Source organism: Neopsephotus bourkii, unplaced genomic scaffold (genome assembly GCF_033783945.1).
Source record: "Neopsephotus bourkii isolate Nb327-2 ecotype Australia unplaced genomic scaffold, CSIRO-AGI_Nbou_v1 NB_887, whole genome shotgun sequence".
Taxonomy (NCBI): Eukaryota; Metazoa; Chordata; class Aves; order Psittaciformes; family Psittacidae; genus Neopsephotus; species Neopsephotus bourkii.
Genome location: NW_026901381.1, coordinates 569,088 through 592,286, shown reverse-complemented (window position 1 = coordinate 592,286; position 23,199 = coordinate 569,088). Strand labels below are relative to the sequence as shown.

At 48.9% G+C, this 23,199-nt stretch overlaps 1 protein-coding gene across 1 annotated transcript; it reads left to right on the top strand.

The window, feature by feature from the left end:
• Positions 1-180: 180 nt before the first annotated feature.
• Positions 181-23,199, top strand: ABTB1 (ankyrin repeat and BTB domain containing 1). Its single transcript, XM_061357144.1, has 12 exons — positions 181-342; positions 1,767-1,829; positions 2,895-2,950; positions 3,411-3,555; positions 4,184-4,343; positions 5,249-5,294; positions 6,716-6,832; positions 11,070-11,185; positions 15,168-15,266; positions 15,852-16,019; positions 18,891-19,091; positions 21,464-23,199. The coding sequence occupies exons 1-12, from the start codon at positions 287-289 to the stop codon at positions 21,668-21,670; spliced, it is 1,434 nt and encodes a 477-aa protein (XP_061213128.1). The 5' UTR covers positions 181-286; the 3' UTR covers positions 21,671-23,199.

The following is a 23,199-nucleotide window of genomic DNA, read 5'->3' as shown; positions in this document are numbered from 1 at the left end:
AGAGCATCTCCCGTGCTCATTCCAGAGCAGATCCCCCTTCCTCCCTTCCCCAGCGCCACGCGTGTCCCAGCCTCTGGACCACGGTTGCTCCTCCAAGCCGCATGGGGGCGCTGTGCGTCGCGCCGCTAGCACGTCTCTGCGCGGGGCCGCTCTGCCCCTTACGCCGTGTTTACCTCCGCCGTCGCTTCCGCCCCGTCGCCGCCGCTGCCCGGTGCGGTCCCGGTCCCGCGGCTCCCTTCGCCCTCCGCGTCAATGCGGCCCCGCCGCCCCGCGGCCTACCCCGGCCATGGACACCAGCGACCTGTTCACCAGCTGCAAGAAGGGGGACGTGAGCCGCGTGCGGTGAGCAGGGCCGGGACGGGGACAGGGAGGGGGTGGCCTGGGTCCTGGTTCCCGGCGTCCTTCCGCTGCCTTTAACCGCTGGGCTCACCGGGGGACACCGGTGTCCCGGCGCCGCCGTGTTGCGTTACGGCCTTTGGCCGCCCCGGGGGCCGCGCCCGGCGCTCCCTGTCCGGTAACCGGCGGGGTCTCTGGTGCCGGTAGGTACCGGCGGGTGGGAGGGAGCATTTATCCCATAAAGACGCGTCCCATCCTTTACCCCGGAGGAGCTGGGCGCCCACTGAGCCCTTGCTGTGCTCCGGGTGTGTGTTTGTGACAGTCGGGAGCGCTGCCAAAGCAGGGGGACAAAGCGACCGCCCGGGTCTGAGTGAGGAGCTGAGCTGCTTGGGGTGAGGAGCGTGGTCAGAGGGATCTGGAGTCTGAGATGGGGAGAATGGAGGGGGTGAAGGGGGAGAGCGATGGGGGGGGGGGGGGTGAGTGGAAACCAAACGGCTTGAGAGGGGTTGTGGAAGCCAAGAGGGACTTTTACCCGTGCTTAGGAGAGGTGGGTGCTGCAGTAGTGGGGGACAGGCTGGCTTCTAGAGGTGCCTGAGAGGGAGCATCGGCAGCATTGGGTACAGCCTAAATGTGCAGGACAAGGCAATATCAGGAGTTAAGAGCAGTCTGCAGTGGTGTTACTTGTGGCAGTAGGAGCCTAGCATTGGCCTCATAGGCTTGGCCACTGAGTTGTAAGCATCCCAGCTGGAGGGGTTGTTGGAGACTGAAGGTGCTGCTGAAGTGCTCAGGCTTCTTTTGTGGTGGCTGCCCGGTGAGGAGTTGGCAGGAGATGGGTTTGATTCTGCTCGTTCCCGACATCCACCACTTCAGATGGAAGGGAGCTGCACAGCGCTGCTCTTTGGGTTGAGGGTTTAACGTCAGCCATAACTGACAGCCCCTTGAAATCCTCTTGTACTTTCAGGAGTTCCTGTAAACCTCAGAGTTAGAATCATAGAATGGTTCGGGTTGGAAAGGACCTTAAGATCATCCAGTTCCAACCCCTCTGCCATGGGCAGGGACACCTCACACTAAACCATGGCACCCAAGGCTCTGCCCAACCTGGCCTTGAACACTGCCAGGGATGGAGCATTCACAACCTCCCTGGGCAACCCACTCCAGTGCCTCACCACCCTTACCATAAAGAACTTCTTCATTATATCCAATCTAAACTTCCCCTGTTTAAGTTTGAACCCATTACCCCTTGTCCTATCACTACAGTCCCTACTGAAGAGTCCCTCCCCAGCATCCCTATAGGCCCCCTTCAGATCCTGGAAGGCTGCTATGAGGTCTCCATGCAGCCTTCTCGAGGCTGAACAGCCCCAACTTTCCAGCTTTTAAAGGAGATGTGACTGAGTAGCTCCTTAATAACTCTGCTCTCCCTTTACTACCAGATACCTCCTCGAACAGCGAGATGTGGAGATCAACGTCCGTGATAAATGGGACAGCACCCCTCTGTGAGTGTCCACCGCTGCAGCCTGGGCTGGGAACAGGAGGGACTTAGAGAGCTCCTGGGCTCTCTCTGCAAGAGCTGCCAGCAGCACTGTTACTGAACAGCCTGGGTTCTGCTTTTGGGGAGATGTGGTGACTTTCTGCTTCTTTGCTGTGTCCTTCCCTCCCCACCTGACTGACACTTGCTGCAGTAACGCTCGGGGTGGGGAGGGGTGTGATTTTGTGACTGCATTACCTGGATTAGGCAGCCTGCGTTTGGCTTGATCAGCCTTTTCACCCCTGAAAGCCCAGGGCATTCTAAGGTGCCTTTTCAGGTGAAGGCTTTGCTTGGTGGAGTGCAAAGTAACTGTGGGGCTGTCTGGCAAGGCTGCGAGCACACAGTAGGTAGTGAGGAATCCCAATGCTGGAGCTGAGGAGTGGAGTGAGCTTTTTCTCTCCCTACATACCAGCTCCAAAGATACCTGCGACGCATTTAGAGTATGGAATAACTTCCCGAAGTAAAGGTAGAGTAACATTTGCCTACTGCAGTGTGCATTACAGGATTCTCCTAGTTTGCAGGCCAGCTTGAGGTCCTTGTGGAAGAGCAGACTGAAAGGCTGAGGTTGTGAAAGAGAAAACAAAGCTTCTAGGACTTCGAGGGGTGTACATCTTGTAGCTGTACATCTTGTAGCTGTGATAGCTCTTCCCTTGCTGTCATAGCCTGCAGCGTTCACACTGACAACAGAAGGAGCAAGGAGTGGTTTTGGACATTCAGTGGAATTGCTTAGCACCCATGGAATGAACTCTGTTAAAACAAGGATGGATTTGGCAGCTGGTGGTGCAACAAAAGATGCTGAGCCCAGATTGGAACCTTGAGATCTTGCAGGACAGCAGTGACAAGGAGTGCTGGGAACAGATCCTGCTTAGTGTCCTGTTGGGGCCTATACTGTTAGGTGGCAATTTGTCACTCCTGTGAGGAGTCATCTTCTATGAGGGATGCTCAGTTCTGAGCTCTGCATGCTGTGGTGTGCCCAAACACTGAATTTGGCTTCCTATTGTATCACTAATTTTCTTTCTCTTGTTGTTGTCAGGTATTACGCTTGCCTCTGTGGACATGAGGAGCTTGTACGCTATCTTCTGGCCAATGGTGAGCAGAAGCACCCTGGTTATGGGTGCAATATCTCTCTCCATGGGGATTGTGTATCCCTCTAGCTATGCCTTGTGGAAACTTCTGTTACAATGAACCGTCTGATAAGTGATCTCAGGCTGCAGTGGGAGCTCTGGACACACGTTCATGGTCTCTTTGCATTTGCTGCTTGAATTTTGCTACAGGGACACTTTCTGTGGTGAATCGAGGCAGTGTGAACTTTCTGAAGTGACATCTGATGTTTTGTGTTTGTGTGGGTGTTGCTGTTGGGAGTTTGCTGATGCAAGAGCTGTGCTTCATCTGAGGAGCTGTCTGTGTAAAACCTTCTTGTACTCTTCCTACAACCTTGCTTTGTAAACAGGACTTAATGGGGAAACACAAGCGCTTTTCAACTCATTTAGTGACCATTCAGGGACTCTTGATTGAGCACTGCTGGCATGTTCCTGTGATCATTTTGCAGGAGCGAAATGTGAAGCCAACACCTTTGATGGGGAGCGTTGCCTCTATGGAGCTTTGAGTGATGCCATCCGCCGCCTGCTGAAGGAGTACAAACAGATCACAGCAAAGTGCATGAAGAGGGACTACTATGATGTCTTCCTGCAGCGGTAAGCACATGGGGCAGCTCTATGTGCAGCACATTCTGCCATCCTTCCTTAGCTCTAGAAGTAGCAATCTTGGTTTTTTCCCTTTTAAAGAAGAGGGAATGAGTATGCAAACATGAACAAGGCTTCATCTCTGATGTGGTAATAGCCAGCATTTCGTGCTTGTAACATCCTGCCTTCTGAGGGTGGATGACTTCAAGTCCTCTCCTATTTGCTGTGTGGTTAAAACGTGCACACTGGCAGTGCAGGGAAGTTGCATCTAGCAACTAGTTGCATCTAGTGTGGGCTTCTGCAGGGCTTCTTATCAGCTGCCAATTGAAAAGCAGAATTAACCTTTGGAGTTGTGTTTGGGGGCAAGTAGTTCTGCTTTGGAGTGTTACCTGAGTTCTGGTGTTCACCTGAGGCAGGTTTCATTCTCCAGTCTCCCTCTTGCACTGACAAAACTGGAGTCATTGGAGGAAGTGAGAAACTCCAGTTTATGTGAGGTACCCATCCTTGTACTGGCTTCTAACTGGGCAGAGGGAGACTGCAGTGCCAAGAAGTCTGTGTTGATTCAGACCTCATTGCACCATGACCCCCACACGCTTTACTCCGTGCTCCTTTCTCATTCCCCTCTCTGTGTTCCTCACAGGCTGCTGGAGCAGGGTTACCAGAGCGACATGGTTTTCATTGTTCATGGCAAATCGTTCTGCGCCCACCGCTGCATCCTCAGCGCTCGCAGCGCCTACTTTGCAGAGATGTTTGAGACCAAATGGAAGGGGAAGAACATGATAGTGTTGAAGCATCCACTGGTGAGCAAGGCCCTGCTTTTTCCCCTCTCTTCTGCCTAGCTCTTCCCTTTCTTTTCCTGTCTCAGCTGGGTGAAACAAGTGAGTAGGAAGGACAGTCTGAGGGTTCACTTCCACAATGAATAGCTCCTGGAGCTCAGAATGGCCCTAAGTCAAGGAAAGGGGCTTGTGGAAAGACTTTATGCCATAAAATAGCATCTTGCTCAGATAACAGAAGGCTGTAGACTGACTTCCCCTTTGTTCCCTCTGTCATGGGCTCAACCGTGTCTTAATTAATGGCAGCAGCAGGTAGCTGTGACCATCTGCCAGCTGTGTCAGGACTCCTCTGTGGGATGAGTTGTGTCTGTCTGATTCCTGGGGGACAGGTGGTCTGTGTTGAAGACATCACCTCCATAATTGGTGCTAATTGAGTCCCTTTTGTTGCCTTTGCAGCAAGAACTCAATAGGCCATAAGTGCATTTCATCCATTAATCACCAGTACTCTGGCATATGTTTCTATAGGTTCATTGTGGCTTTGCTAAACCACTTGTGACAAGCATACTTCTGGTTTCTCAGGATGTTGCTTAATGTCTTTCTCTTTGCACAAGAACACATTTTCCCTCTCAAATTCAGAAGAGGTGCTTGTGACCAGGGAAAGTGGATTTTACAGAGACCATATTTCAGCTGTATCTTTGGAGCACCCCATTAGTCGGTCCTGTCCCCCAAGGCACATGGATTAGTATCATCTGGTACATTTAAAGAGCTGTGCGAGCCAGGTGAAGTGGCAGCATTAGTCACAGTAGGAGCAAGGAAATGGGGTGCAGTGTGTGAACTGCTATTTAAATGTTTCTGTTTGTATCAGGCAAGTTTCAAGCTCATTACAGAATTTCTGGGAATTCTAAAGGTAACTTTTCCTTGTTTTATTTTAGATTAATCCAGCAGCCTTTGGCTCTCTTCTGCAGTATCTATACACAGGTATGTGACTTCCTCTCTTGTGTATGCATGCATAGCTGGTAGGGAACTGTGGGTGCCTCTGCCATAGCACTGAATGGCCCAGGCTTGCAGGCGGCAGTGTTTGAGTGTCAGAATCACCAACATCCTCACTGCTGGCACAAGGGGAGGATGTGAGTAATCCCCAGCTTTTACACGGTGTGTTTGTACCTTTTGCCAGTTGTTTTACTGCCAATAACTGCAGTCAATTAAAACAAAATCATCTTAGGTTGTGGTTGGATGGGTGTGAGAATGTATTGACCTCAGGAAGGTAAATCTTTCATCTGGGATAGCAATCCCCTGAGGTGGTGAAAAGCCAGCTGCCCATGCAGGACGTTGAGTCTGGCAGACTGAGCAGTGCGTGCTCAACACTTTGGCTGCTTTCTAATATTTCTTCTGAGCAGAAGTTGATCCTAAGCCTTCAATGAAAATGCCAGTGTTGCATTGCAGGCATGCTAAGTGCTGAACTCTTTCAGGCCAGGAGGTGGTGCCAGAAAATAACTTTCTCTTCAAGGTTCTCCTTCCCCAGTCCAGTGTTCTCAGAAATGTTCCTTGCCACGTTTTCAGTGATGGCAAAACATTCTGGGATGGCAGCTTGTGAGCATAAAGTGTGCTGTTACCCATGCCAGGTAACAGCAGCCATGCATGCTGCTGTTGTGCTGTTAGTTGTAATCTTCTGAGGGAATTAAATGTCTCCTGTATAAAGCCTGCTCAGTCTTTGAATGAATGAAATTCAAGGCTATGAAATGAAATTGAAATGAAGGCTTGAAATGAAATTTCAAGGAGAAAGTTGAGGCTTTTCAGCCTGGAGAAGAGAAGGCTGTGTGGAGACCTCAGGGCAGCCTTCCAGTATTAGAAGGGGGCCTATAGGGATGCTGGGGAGGGACTCTTTGTTAGGGACTGTAGTGATAGGACAAGGGGTAATGGGTTCAAACTTAAACAGGGGAAGTTTAGATGGGATATAAGGAAGAAATTCTTTGCTGTTAGGGTGGTGAGGCACTGGAATGGGTTGCCCAGGGAAGTTGTGAATGCTCCACCCCTGGCGGTGTTCAAGGCCAGGTTAGACAGAGCCTTGGGGAGATGGTTTAGTGTGAGGTGTCCTTGCCCATGGCAGGGGGTTGGAACTGAATGATCTTAAGGTCCTTTCCAACCCTAACTATTCTGTGATTCTATGAAATCCAGAGCCTCTTGAATGATGCTGAACGTGGGAACGTGAATTAAACTGAGATTCATCAGAGTGGTGGGGTACCAGGTCTTAGCTTCTTGGGCTGAGCTGTAGCTGGATGCTGAAAAGTGAGGCAGTGTCTTCAATTATTCAATTTCTGTGCCATCAGGTCTTCAGTCTTCGGTCTTTGCCATATTTACACTCAAGTGATGTGTTTAAAGTGCTGGTTTCTTCTTGGCAGGACGTCTCGACATCGATGTAGAGTATGTAAATGACTGCAAGAGGTTAGCCAAGCAGTGCCGGCTGCAGGACCTCATAGATGATTTGGAGACCAAATGCAAAAAAGTCTATGAATTTGGTAAGCATTTTACTGTCTGTTTCCTCTGCTGTTCCCGTGGTGCCCTTTTGGGGACCAAGAGCAAAGTGTGACAATGCCCTTGGGGCTTCCAGAGAATGATCCTGTTGTGGCATTCCCATGTGTACATGCTGGTTTTGAGTCCTGGCTCTCTGTAGGGCAGCCGTAGTGGTTTCTGACACACGCATGTTTATTGTTTATAGTGGATGTTTTCATTACAGCAGAGCAGCCATAGCAGCAGGGCTTTGCTGTGCTTGCCAGCCATTCAGCGGAGTACTGTGGGGTATATTGCGTAGTGCCTTTCAGCAGAGAGCTTGTTTAAATCCCTGGGGAGATGAGGTATGTACAGTGTCAAGTCCTGGTCTGCATTTATTTGACCCATAAACAAAGTAAAATGTTTGATAATTGGCTCAAAATGGATGCAGAGAGAAACAGACCACTTTGAAATACAGGAGTATTTCTGAAAGCACGTGTGTGTTTATAACACGTGTATGAGCCAAATCTTAAATGACACAATTCTCTATTTAAGGGCTTTTAGTTATCCAAAGAGCTTATGATCTAATCATGACATCAGCTTATTGCATGAAGACCAGCAGTTGGAGTTTATCATCCATCTCCATAGTTCAAAACAGCCCCAGTAGGGCAAGGCAGTGTTAGTCAGTAGAAATAATCATCTGGTAACAAAGCCTCCAGGCTGAAAACATCTGACTCTCATTTCATGCTGAGTTAACTCCTTTACTTCAATCAAGTTAATCTAGGCTTGAGAAGAGACTCTGGTCTGTGGCTTTTAAGTTAATAGCATCTTCTTCCTTGATACAACAGGTAAGGGTGTAGCTATTCCACTTCTCCCATCTGAACTGTGAGTTCTGATTATTCAGCCTCCTGAAGTTGCAAAGCTTAACAAATAGAGACAGTACTTCTGGCTTAAGAAATTCCTAATCTGCAAATCACTTGGAAGATACTACCATGTGTATGTCTGCCCTTAGGAATGTTTGGTGGTGTACAGGCTACCACTGTACAGCTGTTTCATGTAGACCAGAGTGCAAGTCCCAATGGGAGTTGCATCCTGAGTCTTGACACATAAACACAAATGTAAACGTGCATCTGAAGAGATTAGAAATGCATTTCTTTGTTTCTTGCTATAAATAGTGTAAGGTACCAGTTTATGCATTAAATAAATGGTGGACAAGGGGAGTGGAGGTAAATACCATGAATAGGAAATAAAAGTTACTCAGACAATTGGGTAACAAACTTATATTGTGGCATCTTTTGATATCAGAGAAATGCAGTGAGATGCTGGAGGCATTTCCCTCCCCCTTTTTTGCCTTTGTATCTTTTTCCCCTAGGATGTAGCTGAGGCCCTGGAGGCACCAATTACACCTTAATACATCAAGTTAAAACCTTGTATTAGGTTGTGGGAGGAAAATAAGGTGGACAGCTTGCTAGCTGTCTGAAGCCATCATAGAGTGTCATTGGCTACTTCAGGATCATGAAGTGCAGTGGTTAAACTTGTGAACTGCACAAAGCTGACTTCTTGGTGGGGTTTAACAGTAGCAAATGGTGAAGGAGCGTTTCAGGCTGGGAGTTTCAGATACTCCGCTTGGGAATGTAATAGAGACTTCCTGGATGGCACTGGACAAATAGAGCAATTTCTGTGTTCTTTGGAGCAAAGAGTTGTTCTTCATTTCTGAGGCCTAACAGAAAACACGATCAATGGGTGGTGTAGAGCACTGATGGAAATACTAGGCTTGACTTTCATTTATGACAGGTTGGATTCAGTTGAATAGACAGAACTGCTGAGAGGTCTGTTAAGAGTTTAACATGTTTCTCTCATCAGATCTCATGTGGAAGGGAGGAAAACTTGATCCTCCACAAAGTAATACGTATAACAGTTACAGAAGTTAAAAACTGGGAGAGATCTTAGATCGCATCGTGGCTGCCACTTGACAAAACATTGCTTTTCCTTCTAGTGCGGTAGGAACCTCTGCTTGTTCAAGTGCTTTCTGTGCCATAGACATCTGATTCAGGTCTGCAGAGCACGGTGGTGTCTTGCATCTGCATTACAGACTTGAAACATGCCTAATAAACCAACATGACCTCAAGCCCGTGCAGCTCCAGTGGATAACTGCAGCCTCTGCAATCTCATCTAGAGTTAATCAGCATTTCAGAAGCACTTAGGATCTTGCAGTGTAGTTTAGGAAACCCTGATGAGGATGAGGATGACCCAGTGCGTTCTGTTGCACCTGAGATGGACTTCAGTGTAAGGGCTTGCATATTGCCCCTTGCATTTATATTGTGTTGCAACAAGAAGAAACTGTTGTGGCGTTTGGAAGAACTCAGGATTTGTCCAGATTCAACCACAATCCTTCCCTCAGGGGTATTTGCAAACGTGTTCTGCAGGTTGGGATACCAAATGCTGTGCTCTTGAACCCAAGAGCTGCACTGTCTCCTGGGAGATTTGCTTCTCAGACAAATCACTGTTCTTTCATGTCATTGTGTAAGTGCTTTGTAGATCCCAACAGCTCTTTCCCGTTGCTGCTGGGTCCGTTAGTGCTTTCAGAGCCTGGCTGCTTTGGTGACTGTTACAATAGGTGTTACACAGATAGCAATGGTTCTCTCTGCCGTAAGGAATTTCTGGTTGCACAGGGAGAAATTTCCTTCTCTCATGCTGGTCTGGAAGTGGACAGGGCTCACACACTAGTGTTGCTTGTGTGGGTGCCAGGTCTCCCCTTGGCTTACCCTGGAAGTCCTGAAAGTAGCATTCAGTGCTAATGGAGCACCCTGTCTCCTTGCTGGTGTAGCTCTATGTGTAGCAATTGATGTGCCTGCCTGTCTTGTATTGATTCCCTTCCCAGTATCTCCCTAGGATATCCAGCCTGTTTGAGGTTCAGTGGTGACATCTTTGCAGAGTGCAGCGGGGACGTGGAGGAGGGGGTGGAGAGCTCCTGTGGCACACTGTGGTCCTGTTTCGCCCACGGTGCAGCAGAGTCATCTAATGGAGCTCACATAACGCTGAGCAGAACGTCAGTTAGAATGAGGTCTCCAGGTGGCGTGATTCACCTGCCAGGGGTTTGAATGCAGTGAGTCGTGCCTGTCAAACTCCTCTGAGTGCTTCAGCGTGGGGCCCCTTAACTCTTGCTCTTGAGAATTAGCTCTGAATGGCTCCCAACAGCATCTCAAGGCTTCATCGCCGCAACGCTGTGTTTTCCAGTGGTGCTCCACATTCTTTCACTCGCCTCCCTGCATGCCAGGGACTCCTGAATGTCCTACATGCTTGAGTCGTCACCCCAGAGCATGCTGAGCTGAAACAGACCTGAGGTGGTGGGCTGCAGGAGGGACGTGGCCAGAAGAGGGCAAGCTGGGAGTGCTTTGGCCTGCTGCTCATTTGATGTTAGTGGGGTTGGCTTCAATGAGCTCCACAGCAGCTTTGGTCATTTCAGTCTGGAGGAGAGAAGGCTGCATGGAGACCTCAGGGCCGCCTTCCAGTATCTGAAAGGGGCCTATAGGGATGCTAGGGATGAACTCTTCATTAGGGACTGTAGTGACAGGACAAGGGGTAACGGGTTCAAACTTAAACAGGGGAAGTTTAGATTGGATATAAGGAGGAAATTCTTTACTGTAAGGGTGGTGAGGCACTGGAATGGGTTGTCCAGGGAAGCTGTGAATGCTCCATCCCTGGCAGTGTTTAAGGCCAGGTTGGACAGAGCCTTGGGTGACATGGTTTAGTGTGAGGTGTCCCTGCTCATGGTAGGGGGTTTGGACTGCATGATCTTAAGGTCCTTTCCAACCCTAACTATTCTATGATTCTATAGCAAGACCAGAAAAGTATGATTTTGTGTTTTACTTCCCCTTTATTAGGCTGTTAAATTGTGTAGGCTGGTAGGGGAAGAGAGGAAGACACACCAGGTCTGAAAAAAGCAATTGCAGTTGCTCTCTCTGTGTGGTTTATTCTATCTCTTTGGTGGTAGTGATGCTTATTTAACGTTGGCAGAGAGCATGAACTCAGGAGTGCCGGTGGTTTGGGGGTCTTTGTGCTTTGGGGATCTGCAGGTAGAGAGGAGAGGACAGACTTGGGTGCACAGAACTTGGTACCTAACAAAGAATAAACGGTGTGTGTTTTGCAGTGAAGCTAAAGGGTGATGATACTGGTGTTTTTCTGGAGGGTCTTTTCTCTAAACGGGAGAGAATGTTTGCAGAGGGATTCAGGCATCTCTGCTCTGTTTTTTTTTGCTTCTTCCAGTCTCTTCCAAGCCAGGGACCTGTGTGAAAGTGCTGACGATTGAGCCCACAGGTAACTGCCGGCTGCAGGAAGATCTGGCTCTTCTAGCAGACTGCGCCCTGCCAGCCAAACTGCGGGTAGGGACCACTTCTACTGCTTCTAGTCTCTGTGGGGCTGCGATACGTGTTCACCCCTGTTCAGTTCTCCTCCTTTGAGCTTAGTGCTTGCCTGTTTGCTGTGCTCCAACTGCTGAAAGCCTTTTGTTGCTTGGAAATGCTGTAATGGTGTTTAATGAGATGGTCAGTGCCAGTCCTTTTCCTTGGATTTTCCCCCCAGCAGGCATCTTGGTAAGCAAACCCCTTGCCATGTGGTTGGTGGGGATTTCCCCATTGATGGCAGTGGGGCAGAGAGTTGCCCCCAGCTGTTTTTGCCTTTTCTACCATTCAGCTTGAGTATCAGAAACGTTTAATCAGCAGGCATTGGTACCTGAAGGAGCATGTAGATGGCAGATGGCTTGCTGGGCTTGCTTGCTAGGAGCTGACAGCAGCAGTGGAGAAGTGCTTCCAAACCCTGACAGTATTGCCAGCAGAAATGTGAGTCCCTCTGAAGCAAATTTAACTTTACTGGCAATAGATCTGCTTTTCATAGCTGCCTCTTGTTGACCCTTAGGAAGAGCCCCAGACCACAGGTTGATGATCACTGTGTTAAAATGCTGTCAGTAGTTTTAGTGGGCTCATATATGTGGATCTTTGTTCCCAGTTGCAGGAGAACAGGACAAATATGGGTAGTCTTCCTTCTCCCTTCATCTCTTGTTTTCTGTGGTATCAGCAGATTCTCTTTGCCCTTATGTGTGTCCCTTGTTTCCTCTTTCTCACACCAACCACTGAGTTTAATAACATGAACTCATTTTAGGTGGCTGCTGTGCCCAGGGGTTGTATGACTGAGTGATGTAGGAAAGTTTATTGCCTTCTGCTTTTTGTCCTCTGCTGAATCGACCTGCCTGGTGCAGTGTGTGTACGTGCATGGATAATGTTTCCTACCTGTAATAAGCCAGCGTGTTTTGTGCTTGGCAGATATATTTCCCTGAGTACTGAGCACTTAGAGAGGGAATTTTAATCCATCAAGTTTTCATCTACCAGTGCAGAAATCTTTCCTACATAATCTGCCTCCCCCTAATAACTGCATTTATTTGTGGCTTTCAATATGAATGCCTCTGAGCTGTGGTTTTCTGGCTATGTTCATAGATGAGAATGAAGGCAGTTACAGCAGCATGAGGCTTGTTAGGGCTGTAAAGGTAAGGAGGACACGGGCACATAGCGATGTGCTATGCACATCAATGATGATAGCGATGTGCTATGCACAAATATGGGTGCTTTGCTTAAACCTGATAAACTAAAATATTCAAGTTTTTCTCTCTCTAGGTCTTTTTATTGTTGTTATCATCTTAGAAAGAATAGATGAACAAAGCTCTTAATCCTATTGCCGTTTATAGCTCGTCCTAATGCTTGTAAATTGTTCAGTTCTGTGAATTAGGCTCTTTGTTCTGGGGCAGAGGAATCGCACATCCTCACTCTAACGGGCTGATGCCATACAAAGTATGGAACCTGACATATCAGGGATAATTGAATAGGCATGTACAAACATCCCTGCTCTCGAGGAAACAAAGCAGGCATTCAGCTTTGGATAAAAACCAGCATTTCCAGAATGTGGTAAGAGACATTCTCTGCTGTTCCTGTCATGGAATGCCACAGTACATGAAATGGGATGTATGCACCTTTCTGTTTCACTGTCAACAAGTAATCTGCATGTCTTTGGTACTTGAATGATGCAGAGAACTCTATACATCCCAACTTCATGGGATGAAAACAATCATTAACATTGGATATTCAATCACAGTGCATCATTAAAGTGAGAGCTCTCTGTTCTTTGAACTCTTAAACATGTTTAGCATCTTGGTATCTTCTTTCTCATTCCTGTTTATACTTCAAAGCCCTTTCTCTTCCAGTGTTTGTTTTTAACAGGGTGGTGCTTGTCTCTGCTTTGTTTTAAACCAGTAATGATGAGAGTTTTTCTGCCCACAACAGCTGCTGCTTTGGTCTGTTGCAATGCAATTTAGCAGCGACAGATTTAAGTCAAACACCACCAAAAGCCAGGCAACTGTCAGAACCCATCTGGCTTCCCACTGCCTGGCTGCTATCTTATATCTGCCAGGTGACCTCTGAGTTAGCGACTCCAGGGCTTCCAGAACATGAGGCTCTTGGCACATCCATCCCTTGTAGCTGGTTTTTCATTGCCATTTAGCTGAAATCTTATTTTCCAAACCAAGAGGAAATCAGGCTTAAAAGGATCAGAGTTTGCCGTGAAATCCTCTTCTCTCCATCTCTGTTGGCTTTGGTGGGGCTGCAAAGAAACGTGTCCCATTTGTCACTTCTGGGGCAAAGCTAAATCCTGTCATGCACAGAAAGAACAGGCTGAAGCAGGTAGATGGGTTCCCTCCTGTGTTTGTGCTGTGCTTTGCTTTGCCCATTTGGCAGAGGCAGATTAACTGAACCATTTCCAGCACTCTTCCATTCGTTAATATGATCCAGTTCACTTGCATGTGGTTAGGGGCTGGTGATCTGCTCTCGCATCACTCAGCCCAGTATTTTCTGTTGTAATTTATTTACAGCTTTCTTGCTGAGATCATCTGGCCAAGGTACAAATTGCTGCCACTGATTAGGTTTGTGTGCTTTTGCCTCCAGCAACGTTTCCATTTAAGTGCTAATAGTAAATTGGTAGCAGCACAGGCTGTGTCCTCCACATGTGATGGCTGGAGCATCTTGTGGTTGTTCAAGCAGTCTTATGCTATAGAGAATACTTCTGTATGGTGAATGAGTTGTGGATGTGTTTGCACCTCACAGGCTTGACTGTGTTGGGCTTCCTGGGCCACTTGGCTGTGGCAGCTGTGCTTTGGTATGCTGAGGAGGTTGTTTGAAAGGGGGGGGGAGAGGAATGAGCCACTTTTCTATAGGGAGACCCTGAAAGGGAGATGAAATCCCTCAAGCATAATGGGAGGAGAGTAGAAGTAGTAGAGACTTTAAAGGGGAGTAAAAGGGAACATTCTGCAAAGCCACTTCATGCCGAATAGGGGAGACAAAGACACGAACCTCCTTTTGGAGCAGGAATTGGAAATGACCTTGTAAACCTGAGCATGAGAATGGGGACAGGGCGAGGCTGGAAGCAGGAAGTTGAGCCTGAAGGAGTTTGTCATTCAGGAGACAGGCAGGTGTGTTGGGAATAGCGCTTAGGTTGGAAAACTGATCTTCATGGTCAGCCGTGGGGTTTTGGGATGTAACTTTCCTGGATGAGAGACAGCTCAACTCAGGGGCGTGTGTTTGAAGAACAGGAACCAGGGAAACTTTTGTTCCCAGAGATTGCCTTGCTTACATTACTGTGAATAGAAACTTTCACATTGAATTACCCTGTACATAGGATAAAGTGGAAGTGCAAATCTTTGGAAGTGTCACTTTAAAACAGCATAAGGCCAACAGAGCTATTTTTTTGTTAGCATGTGGGACTGGGAGGAGGTGTGTTGGTGTTAAAATCATTTCTCCAGGGTATTAATACTGCAGCAACACCGTCTTTGGCTGCAAATCAGAGCAGAAACTGAAAATGTGCTTTAGAAATATTGGATTCTTCAAGTCAGGCAGCAATGGGAGTCAACCCATTTGAAACTGGTCTGTACACCTATGGAGTCCATACGTTACACATCCACCCATCCAGCTACACAGTAAAAGGCTAGTCCTAAGCTGTAGTATGCTTATGGTACCCACCACATGAAGTAACCATGTGGAGGCAACTTTTACCTGCCTTTTTAGGTGGCACAGGAATGCTTTCCAGGCAGGGGGCTATGGAGGGTCAGGGGGTTCCCATGGATAAGGGAGGCAGCTGTAACTTGTACCAGGAATATCTCCATCAGCAGTGCAAGGATTTCACACTGAAATCAGTGTTCAGAGCAGCTCTGTGCTGAGGGATCGGATGGATGGTTGCTTCTGGGAAGACCAAGAAGTCCAAATGTGGGCCCTGAGTGTGTTTAAAGCATTAATGTTAAAGGTCAGCTCTTCTGTTCTCTCTTCCTAGGTTGGTTTTGGGGAGCTGCCTTTCGACAGCACCGACAACTTCAACAGTTGTCCCGACGTGTGCTTCCGGGTGGCAGATTACAACTTCTTGTGCCATAAGGTATGTGCTTGTGCTGTCCTTTGTTCTCCTGCCTTTTGCTGGGAGCCCACTCTACCCGTTTCCTGCTCATCCAGTGCTGGATGCACTCTGCAGAAGCAGTATTGCCTCATCTCCTGGAAAACCCAAAGTCTTACTGCAGCTGGGAACTGTATGTAAAGCATTGAACAGACCAGCAAAGCCTGCCTTTCTTGCAGAGGCAAGGAGATAAGTTTATGGATTCAGCTGCAGTGTTCACAGCTGCAAAGTCTTCTGCTGCTGGCTTGAGAGTTCAACGTCTGGAGAAGGGAATGTTTGATGTGCAAGTAAATAGCGATAAGAATGGGTTTTGAGATCTAAGCTCAACTCAAACTGCTGCCCTAATGCCTCGCTAATCTCTTCAGTTAATAAATTGGTTCTGAGGGTAGGCCTGGATAGAAATGAGGTGTGGAAAAATGTTGGAGGTTCAGCTTCAGAATATAGGTAGAATCTGAGTTAGAGAGTCTGAACTTCCAGAACCCCTCTTTGCTGCTGGGGCAGCTGGTTGGCAGTGCTCTCTGGTTTGGCGCAGGGAAAATGATGGTGTTTTGGTCTTTCTTCCCTCTGCAGGCATTTTTCTGTGGTCGCAGTGATTATTTCAAAGCCCTTCTTGAAGATCATTTCAGTGAGAGTGAGGAGCTGCAGACACAGCCCAGCATCCCTGTGGTGACTCTGCACAGCATCTCGGAGGACATCTTCATCCGGGTCCTCTACTACATCTACAGTGATGATACAGAGGTGAGGCTAGTCATGGAGCCTCGCCTCCTGTGCTGGTTCATTCTGGAGTTGGTCACAGCAACATGTTCCTACAGCATTAGGTGTGGGGGGTGTTGTTTCCTGAATCCATTGCCCTACTCTGCTGTCTCACTTCTGTCTCTGGGACTTGCTGTTAGCCAGGCAAGGATGCAGTTTATGTGCATCACATTCGGGAAGCAAATCCCTAGGCTTTCATCCCGTAGAAAAGATTTGGAAATCAGGTTGCACGTTGCCTGTTGGCAAGATAAATGCAGGGCTTTGCAGGTAACCCCTTGGGCTCTGTGGAAGGATGAGGTGCTGCTGCCAGTAGATGGCAGATTGAACCCATTTGGAGATGCAGAAAGATTGAGAGATTCTGCTTCTTTACTCTTGGCATCATTGCCCACTTTTCCATTTGTAGCAAGTCATTATTTTCACTGTTGTTCATTGCTGGGGTGGGAAAAGGTTCCACTGGGAGACCATTGCCTTGCTGTGCTAAGTATCACAAGCAGTAATGTCCCTAACCCGCCTAGTTTTCAGCCTAATGGAAGGTGCAGCAAATTTCAGCTTCCTGCTTTGGGTTTGTGGCTTTCAGCAGGTCCAGCTCCAAGATGCCAGAACATGTTCTGGCATTAGGGCAGTGATAGGGACACTGCACCTTCCAGTCTCACAGCTCCCAAGCAGTGTCTGTGCTCTTGGTTAGGTGCCACAGACAGAGCACCCAGCTGTGACCTTGTTTCTGTTGGTCTGTTCACCTCTGGGTAGCAGCAGGGAATGTGTGATTAGGAGAGGTATATTTAGCAGGCAGTAAGGGCAGGATTGCCATGGGTATGCCAGGGAGCAGATGCTTCACTTCTCTGCACTCTTCCCTCAGCCATGGGCTGAAAGGGCAAGCAGGGAGGGAAAGCAGCCTGTTGGGTTGTGAAGATCCTCCCGACCTTGTGACTGCACTGCAGCTTCACCCTGTTCCCTTGCACCTCTCTAGTCTGCCTGCCCTCCTTGTGATGGCTCAAGGAAAGGGATGGCTGCTTGGAAAGCATCCATCCTAAGGGGTGCCTCAGCTGCCCTGGCTGGGCTTGGAGCAGAGGGACAGACAACAGAGTGTGAAAGTTGGAAGGGTCTTGCTCATATGCTCCCTATGCAGACTGGTGCATAGCTTGGATTTCAAACTGAGCTTCTGCAGAGAGTTCATCTGTCATGAAAACTACCGGGAAAAACAGTCAGGGAAACAGGAATAGAGCTCAAGTTCCACACTTGTATCTGGAGTGTTCTCCCTGCTCTGGGTTTGCCCAGCCAAGTGTCAGCACTCCCAATTCCATGTTCCTTTTTCCAAGGGATTTTTGTGTCTCTCCTATGTAACAGGGACAGTGTTTGCAGTTGGAGGAAACTGTGTGTGTAGAGGACAGAAATGGTTCTAGGCAGAAAGAGAAGTTTCTGATCAGAATACTTGTGTGGGCTCAAGGGGAGCTTCTGGAGGAGTGCTTGCCAGGTTGGTCAAGCAGCTGGGAGCTGCTGCCATCAATGCTGCTGACTCAAACCCCTCCAGCTCATGAGGATCCTGGAGCTTATGAAAGGACAAAGCAGCACTTGACTGATAACCCCAAGAGCTTTGTCACACAACTGTGGCTCTACAGCAGTCATGGCATGCTTCCCTTGCATCGTGCATCCTTCTGCACAGCTGAGCATTTGCTGTGGGGAGACTCTCCAAACATCTGTGAGCAGCTGTAGGGGAAGAAGCAGTCAGCCTTGTGCAGTTGTCAGTGAGCAACCACATGTGTAGCTCTGGGCAGCAGTGGGTTTGCTGCTGAGCAGTTATTAGGGTGGTGGATCACACTGCACTAGAGTTACCATTCCTTCAACCAGACCAGCCTGGCTTGGTCTCTCAATACAAGGGACGGATCTCACCTTCTCCACAGCCAGGGTACGCTGCATCCTGCAGATTCCCTGTTAAAAGGGTTGTGGGTATCTGTGCTCTTTGCAACTCCCATTAGCAAGAACAGAACTGTGCAGAGAGAGGCTCTAGTTCCAGGTTAGTGCCGCAGATGGCTGACTAAAATAAGATTTGCCCAGCCAGGGGGAAGAGTGAAGCTGGAGGTGGTGTCTCCAATGTTCTCTACAGCATTTTTTTATCCTCAGATTGGTTGCAAGGAACAAAAGTACCCAAGAGGGAAATGGGAGGGTGGTTCTTTAGCTCAAGAGCCTGCAAATGTTAAAGGCTATTCCCAGCAGTGTAAGCTTGAGCATCTGGTGCCTGAATTTAGTTCCATTTGAATACCTGTTAAAGCTCCAATAGTATTTGACATGCAGATCTGTTCCTTACCTCCTTGGGCCTCGCCTGTAGCTTATTTGGGGCGCAGTTTTCTGTCCTTGGATGTATCCCCATGCCGAGGAGGTTGTGCTGGCTGTTAGCAGAGTCAGCTGGAGGAATACAGCAGTACAGAATGGGAGAAGTCCTAGTGGGGACAAGGTGCTCTGTTCTGTCAGGCTGCTCCGTCTGTCTCTTTGAAGGGCTCTCAGTACCTCTGGTAAAAGCTACTTCCTTCCAGTGCTACGCTGAGCATGCTTTAGCAGCCAGCTTTCAGGTGCACTTCAGTGTGTCAGCATCGCTTTGTGCTCCACTGGAGGGGTCGGCTGCAGCATGGCAAAGGTCTTGCATCGTGCTGAGCAAGCTGCCTCGGCAGCGTTTTAAACTCCTCTGTGGTAACTGAGTAGAAGACCTAAACCTGAAAGACTGAGCTCCTGTCTCTTACAGTGCTGTTAGCACTTGTCCAGTAATGGGCAAACCCCACTTGAGAGCATCTCTGCTAAAACACAAGGCTCATCAGAGACAAGTGAAGTGTTCAGGACCGGGTGGTAAATCTCTTTCCATTCCAGCTGTCCCCGGACAACGCCTATGATGTGCTGTGCGTGGCAGACATGTACCTGCTGCCCGGGCTCAAGCGCCTGTGTGGCAGGACTTTGGCTCAGATCCTGGATGAGGACAACGTTGTCAGCATCTGGAGGATTGCAAAGCTGTTCCAGCTCACCCGGCTGGAGGACCAGTGCACGGAGTACATGGCAAAGATCATCGAGAAGGTACCGCAAACAACACCCACTGCACTTGGCACATGTGCCCGTAAATCTAACAGCACAGTTAACATTTTCGCATAGCTACAACAGATTTAGTGGTTGTTCTTTGCTCTGTAATAAGTGGTTTAATGTGCTTCCTGAAAAAGAGCAGTGTTTCAGTAGCAAAGCAGATGGTGAGTTAGGACAGAGGATGAGGAGCGCGGCAGTACCTGATGCTGATGACAAGCGTGCCTATGGACAGTGCCTTTCACTGAGCCTTCAGCCACCGTGCCCAGAGCAGCAGCGGTGCTGCCTGAATACACCAGCTACAGCCTGGGAGGCCAAATGGGGTGTGCTGGGTTGCTGTGTACAGGAAATGGTTTTGGGGGTTTGCTGGGGGCAGATCTTCCTGGCATCACGCTATGGGAAGGAGGAGTCGATGTGATCTCCACTCTCCTCCAGGAGGACAAATGGAACAGTAAGGGTTTCCACAGGTGATATTTGGCTGTTGAACAGACAGAAGGAATGAATCTAACACTGAAGGTTTCCCTATGCCCCTCCTTTTAAGTGTTACTCCAGGTTGTTATAGCTTGAAGTTCTAGGCCTATGGAGAAAGTTGCCGTGCTAAGACCAGCCCACTTTAGCCCAGTGTACACCACTCCAGCCCACTTTATCTCAGTTCAGACACTTCACCCCAGTTCAGTTCAGACCAGTCCACTTTAGCCCTGTCCAGCCCATTCCAGCTCACCCCACCCTGTTTAGCCAAGCGCAGCCAACTTCAGCACAGTCCATTCCAGTTTAGTCCAGCCCAGTTCAGCCCAGTTTAGCCCTGTCCAGATCAATTTAGCCCAGCCCACTTTAGCCCAGTTCTGCCCAGTTTAACCCAGTTCAGACCAACCCAGCCCAGTTTAGCCCAGCCTAGCACAGTTCAGCTTAATTCAGACCTGTCCAGACCAGTTTAGCACAGTTCAGCAGGTTTAGACCAGTTCAGCACAGCTTAGCCCTGTTTAGCCCAGCACAGCACAGTTTAGACCAGTTCAGCCTAGTTTAGCCCAATTCACATCTGTCCAGACCAGTTAAGCACTGTTAAGCCCAATTTAGCCCAACGCAGCCCAGCCCAGTGCAGTTCAGCGCACTTTAGCCCTTCCCAGCCCAACGTAGCACAGTTCAGGCCAGCTCAGTCCAGCCTATCCCAGCCCAATTTAACCCAGTTCAGCCCAGTTTACAGCCCAGCCCAATTTAACACAGTTCAGCCCAGTTTACAGCTCAGCCCAGACAAGTTTAGCTCAGTTAAGCCAGGTTTAGCGTATTTCAGTATAGACTAGAAACCATGGGATGTTTGTATCCTGAGACAGGTCTTTATAAATGGCATATGCAGTACACCTGGGAATGTAACACTCACCTGCAGCTTGAAAGGTGTGAAATTCTTTTTGGCCTGTGAAAACAGCAAAGGAGATGATTCTGGGGCTGGTTTGTGTTCAGTGTATAGCGAAGGGATGGCAGACACATCAGCATACACCCGGATTCTGGCTTCTGAAAAAGGGATTTGGTTTGAAAGCTGGTGAATATCCCAAGGTGGGGCTGTGCTTCTGTGTTCCCCTGACTTCCCTTGCCTGAGTGGGAGCCCTTGGACCCCGCTTTGGCAATGTGCCTTCCTAAGGGTGTTGGTACAAATGGAGCTGCCCCAGCTGTTCAGGCAGCAGCAGCTGCCAGTACCTTGTGGAGATGCATTGATGATGGCTACAGAGAGAGATTTGGCAGCGTGTAAAGCACAGAGCAGGGCTCAGCAGCCTGCTGTGCCCCAGCACAGTTCAGTGGCATAGACGGAAGCTGCCTCTTACCCTTCCGCACACCACATGCTCATGGGGAACTGGGTGCAAACTCATTCCTGGGTGCCCTGATTCTGTCAGTTGGGTGCAGAACAGAGCAGCTGCCTTGCTGTGATCTGCTGGTGGTGCTGAGAGCCATGGTGGGCACAGAGTCATTGGTGGCTCCTGGTTCTAAACTGGGCACGAGCATCTGCTGTCTTGCCTATGGGAGACATCCCAAAGTGTCTGGCAGCATCTCCTGGTTCCTGTTAGGGAACATTGTGTATATCCCTGTTCCTCAGTACCAAAACTATGGATGCCTAGTTAGAGAGTGTCACAGTGCACTGCTGGAGGTGCAGATTGCTCATGGTTGTGCCCATTTATTCTTGAAGTATTATTACTTCCTTAAGTTTAATGGCAGGATGCATCTCCAAGCAGCACCCATAGGAGACATAGGAAGATTTGGGTCTCTGTGTGCCTTTAGCATTTCCTTTTCTTCTGTGGGATCCCTCAACAGTGGCTGAGCCCATTACCCAAACCCTCTGCATCCATTTACCCATCTTCTGTTCTTCTCTTGTCCCCCTCACCCAGCTGGTGGAGTCAGAGGAGTTTGTGGCTGCTGTGAAGGAGAACGCGGAGGCTGTGGAGGAGCGGCAAGAGACCGACTCCATTCCTCTGGTCGATGACATCCGCTTCCACATCACCAGCAACGTGCAGACCTACAGTGCCATCGAGGAAGCCAACCAGAAACTTGAGGCTCTGGAAAACCTCCTGGCCAGTATAGGGCTTGAGTGCTGATGTGTGCAAACCCTGCCTGTCATTGCAGCCTGTGGAGGCCCCGCTGGGTTGGCTCAGAGTGCGAGAGCATCTCTCAGTGTCCCTCTTCCCCCTCTTTGTCCTCTTTCCCATCCACTTGCAGGCATGGTTTCTTTTTAATTTATTATACCTGGACATGTGCATGTCTGCTTTGTGTTCAGTTTGGGTTTGGGTTTTTGTTTCCTGTTTCAGAAGTAGCTCCCGAAGCTCAACCCACATCAGTAGCTGCTCCTACTGAAGGGAGAGCACCCCTTTCCTTCCTAAAGGGGAAGGAAACACCTTATTCTTGGGAGCAGCACTTCCCCCTTTCTTTTTGTCCGTGGTGGTAGAGCAAAACTGCTTCTGCTCAGGGTGGTGACATGCAGAGGGGCTGTGCATTTGCTGTGTGATTTGTGGAATGTACCTCCACGTCCACCCCTAGTGTGGCTTTGACAGGACCACCAAAGAGCCCAATGCAACTTGAACTGATAAAGACATCTCAGTAACCTCGAGGAGGGCAAGGGCTATTGAAAATGCTTTTATATGAAATCCCATATATTGTGGTGAGGGCAGGACTGGTTTTGTGCTCAGTGAGTGTCAGGCTCATGAAAGCCTGCTGCAGAAACCGACAGCTTAACCCAGCTGGTTCAGTTCCCCTGAGTTGCTCCTCCCTGTGTAGCTGAAGACGACACTGAACATAAGCAGGATGTTTAGTTTATCACATCCCTTCCACTCCTCCTGCATAAATCCCTCATCTGACATCTTAGCATTGGCTTTGCACAGCAGTGGTGGTGACAGCTCTGCACAAGGCTTGCACGGAGCCACCAGAGGCCAGAATGTGGCCTTTGCCTTCTACTTGCACTGAACAAGCTGCAGAAACGGGATTACCAAGGAATGTGCTAACGCTGCTCTCTGCAGATGCCTCAGCTGCTTAAGCAAATGGACACTGGTAGTGGGCAAAGCAGGAGGAAGGCAGAGGAGGGGCAGCAGTGCTGAGAAGCATTTTCCATATGGCTGCTCCTGAGTAATCCCATTCCCGTGTGGAGCACATGGGAGGAAAGGTCAGGGTGGCCTTTGCTCTGCCTCCCATAGCACAGCTCCATGTGTGCTGCAGGCAGGAGTCCCATCTGCCTGCGTGCACTTAATGGTCACATCTGTGAGGCCCCTCACATTGTCCATTTACTCGGGGTCCCTTTAACCTCCCTTCCCCAGTCCCTCTTGGCAAAGCAGGGCTACCAAGGCACGCTCAGCACATGGGCAGCACGCAGGCACGCTCTAATAAAACGAGCCAGGTCAAACCTCCGATCTGAATCCACTTTGTTCTCGCTGCACATAACTTGCTCACAAGATAAAAACCTTCTGATTTTTCCTTCTGTGTCCGATGTCCTTTCTGTGTTCTCTTGCCTCTGGTCCTTTTGTTCACTGCTTCTCACTTGTTGAATTAAGAAGATTGTAAAGTTTACCAGAGCAACGTTATATTTAAGGGGAAATGTGTAAGCATGTGTGCAGCAATAAAATAGTTTATTTCACTA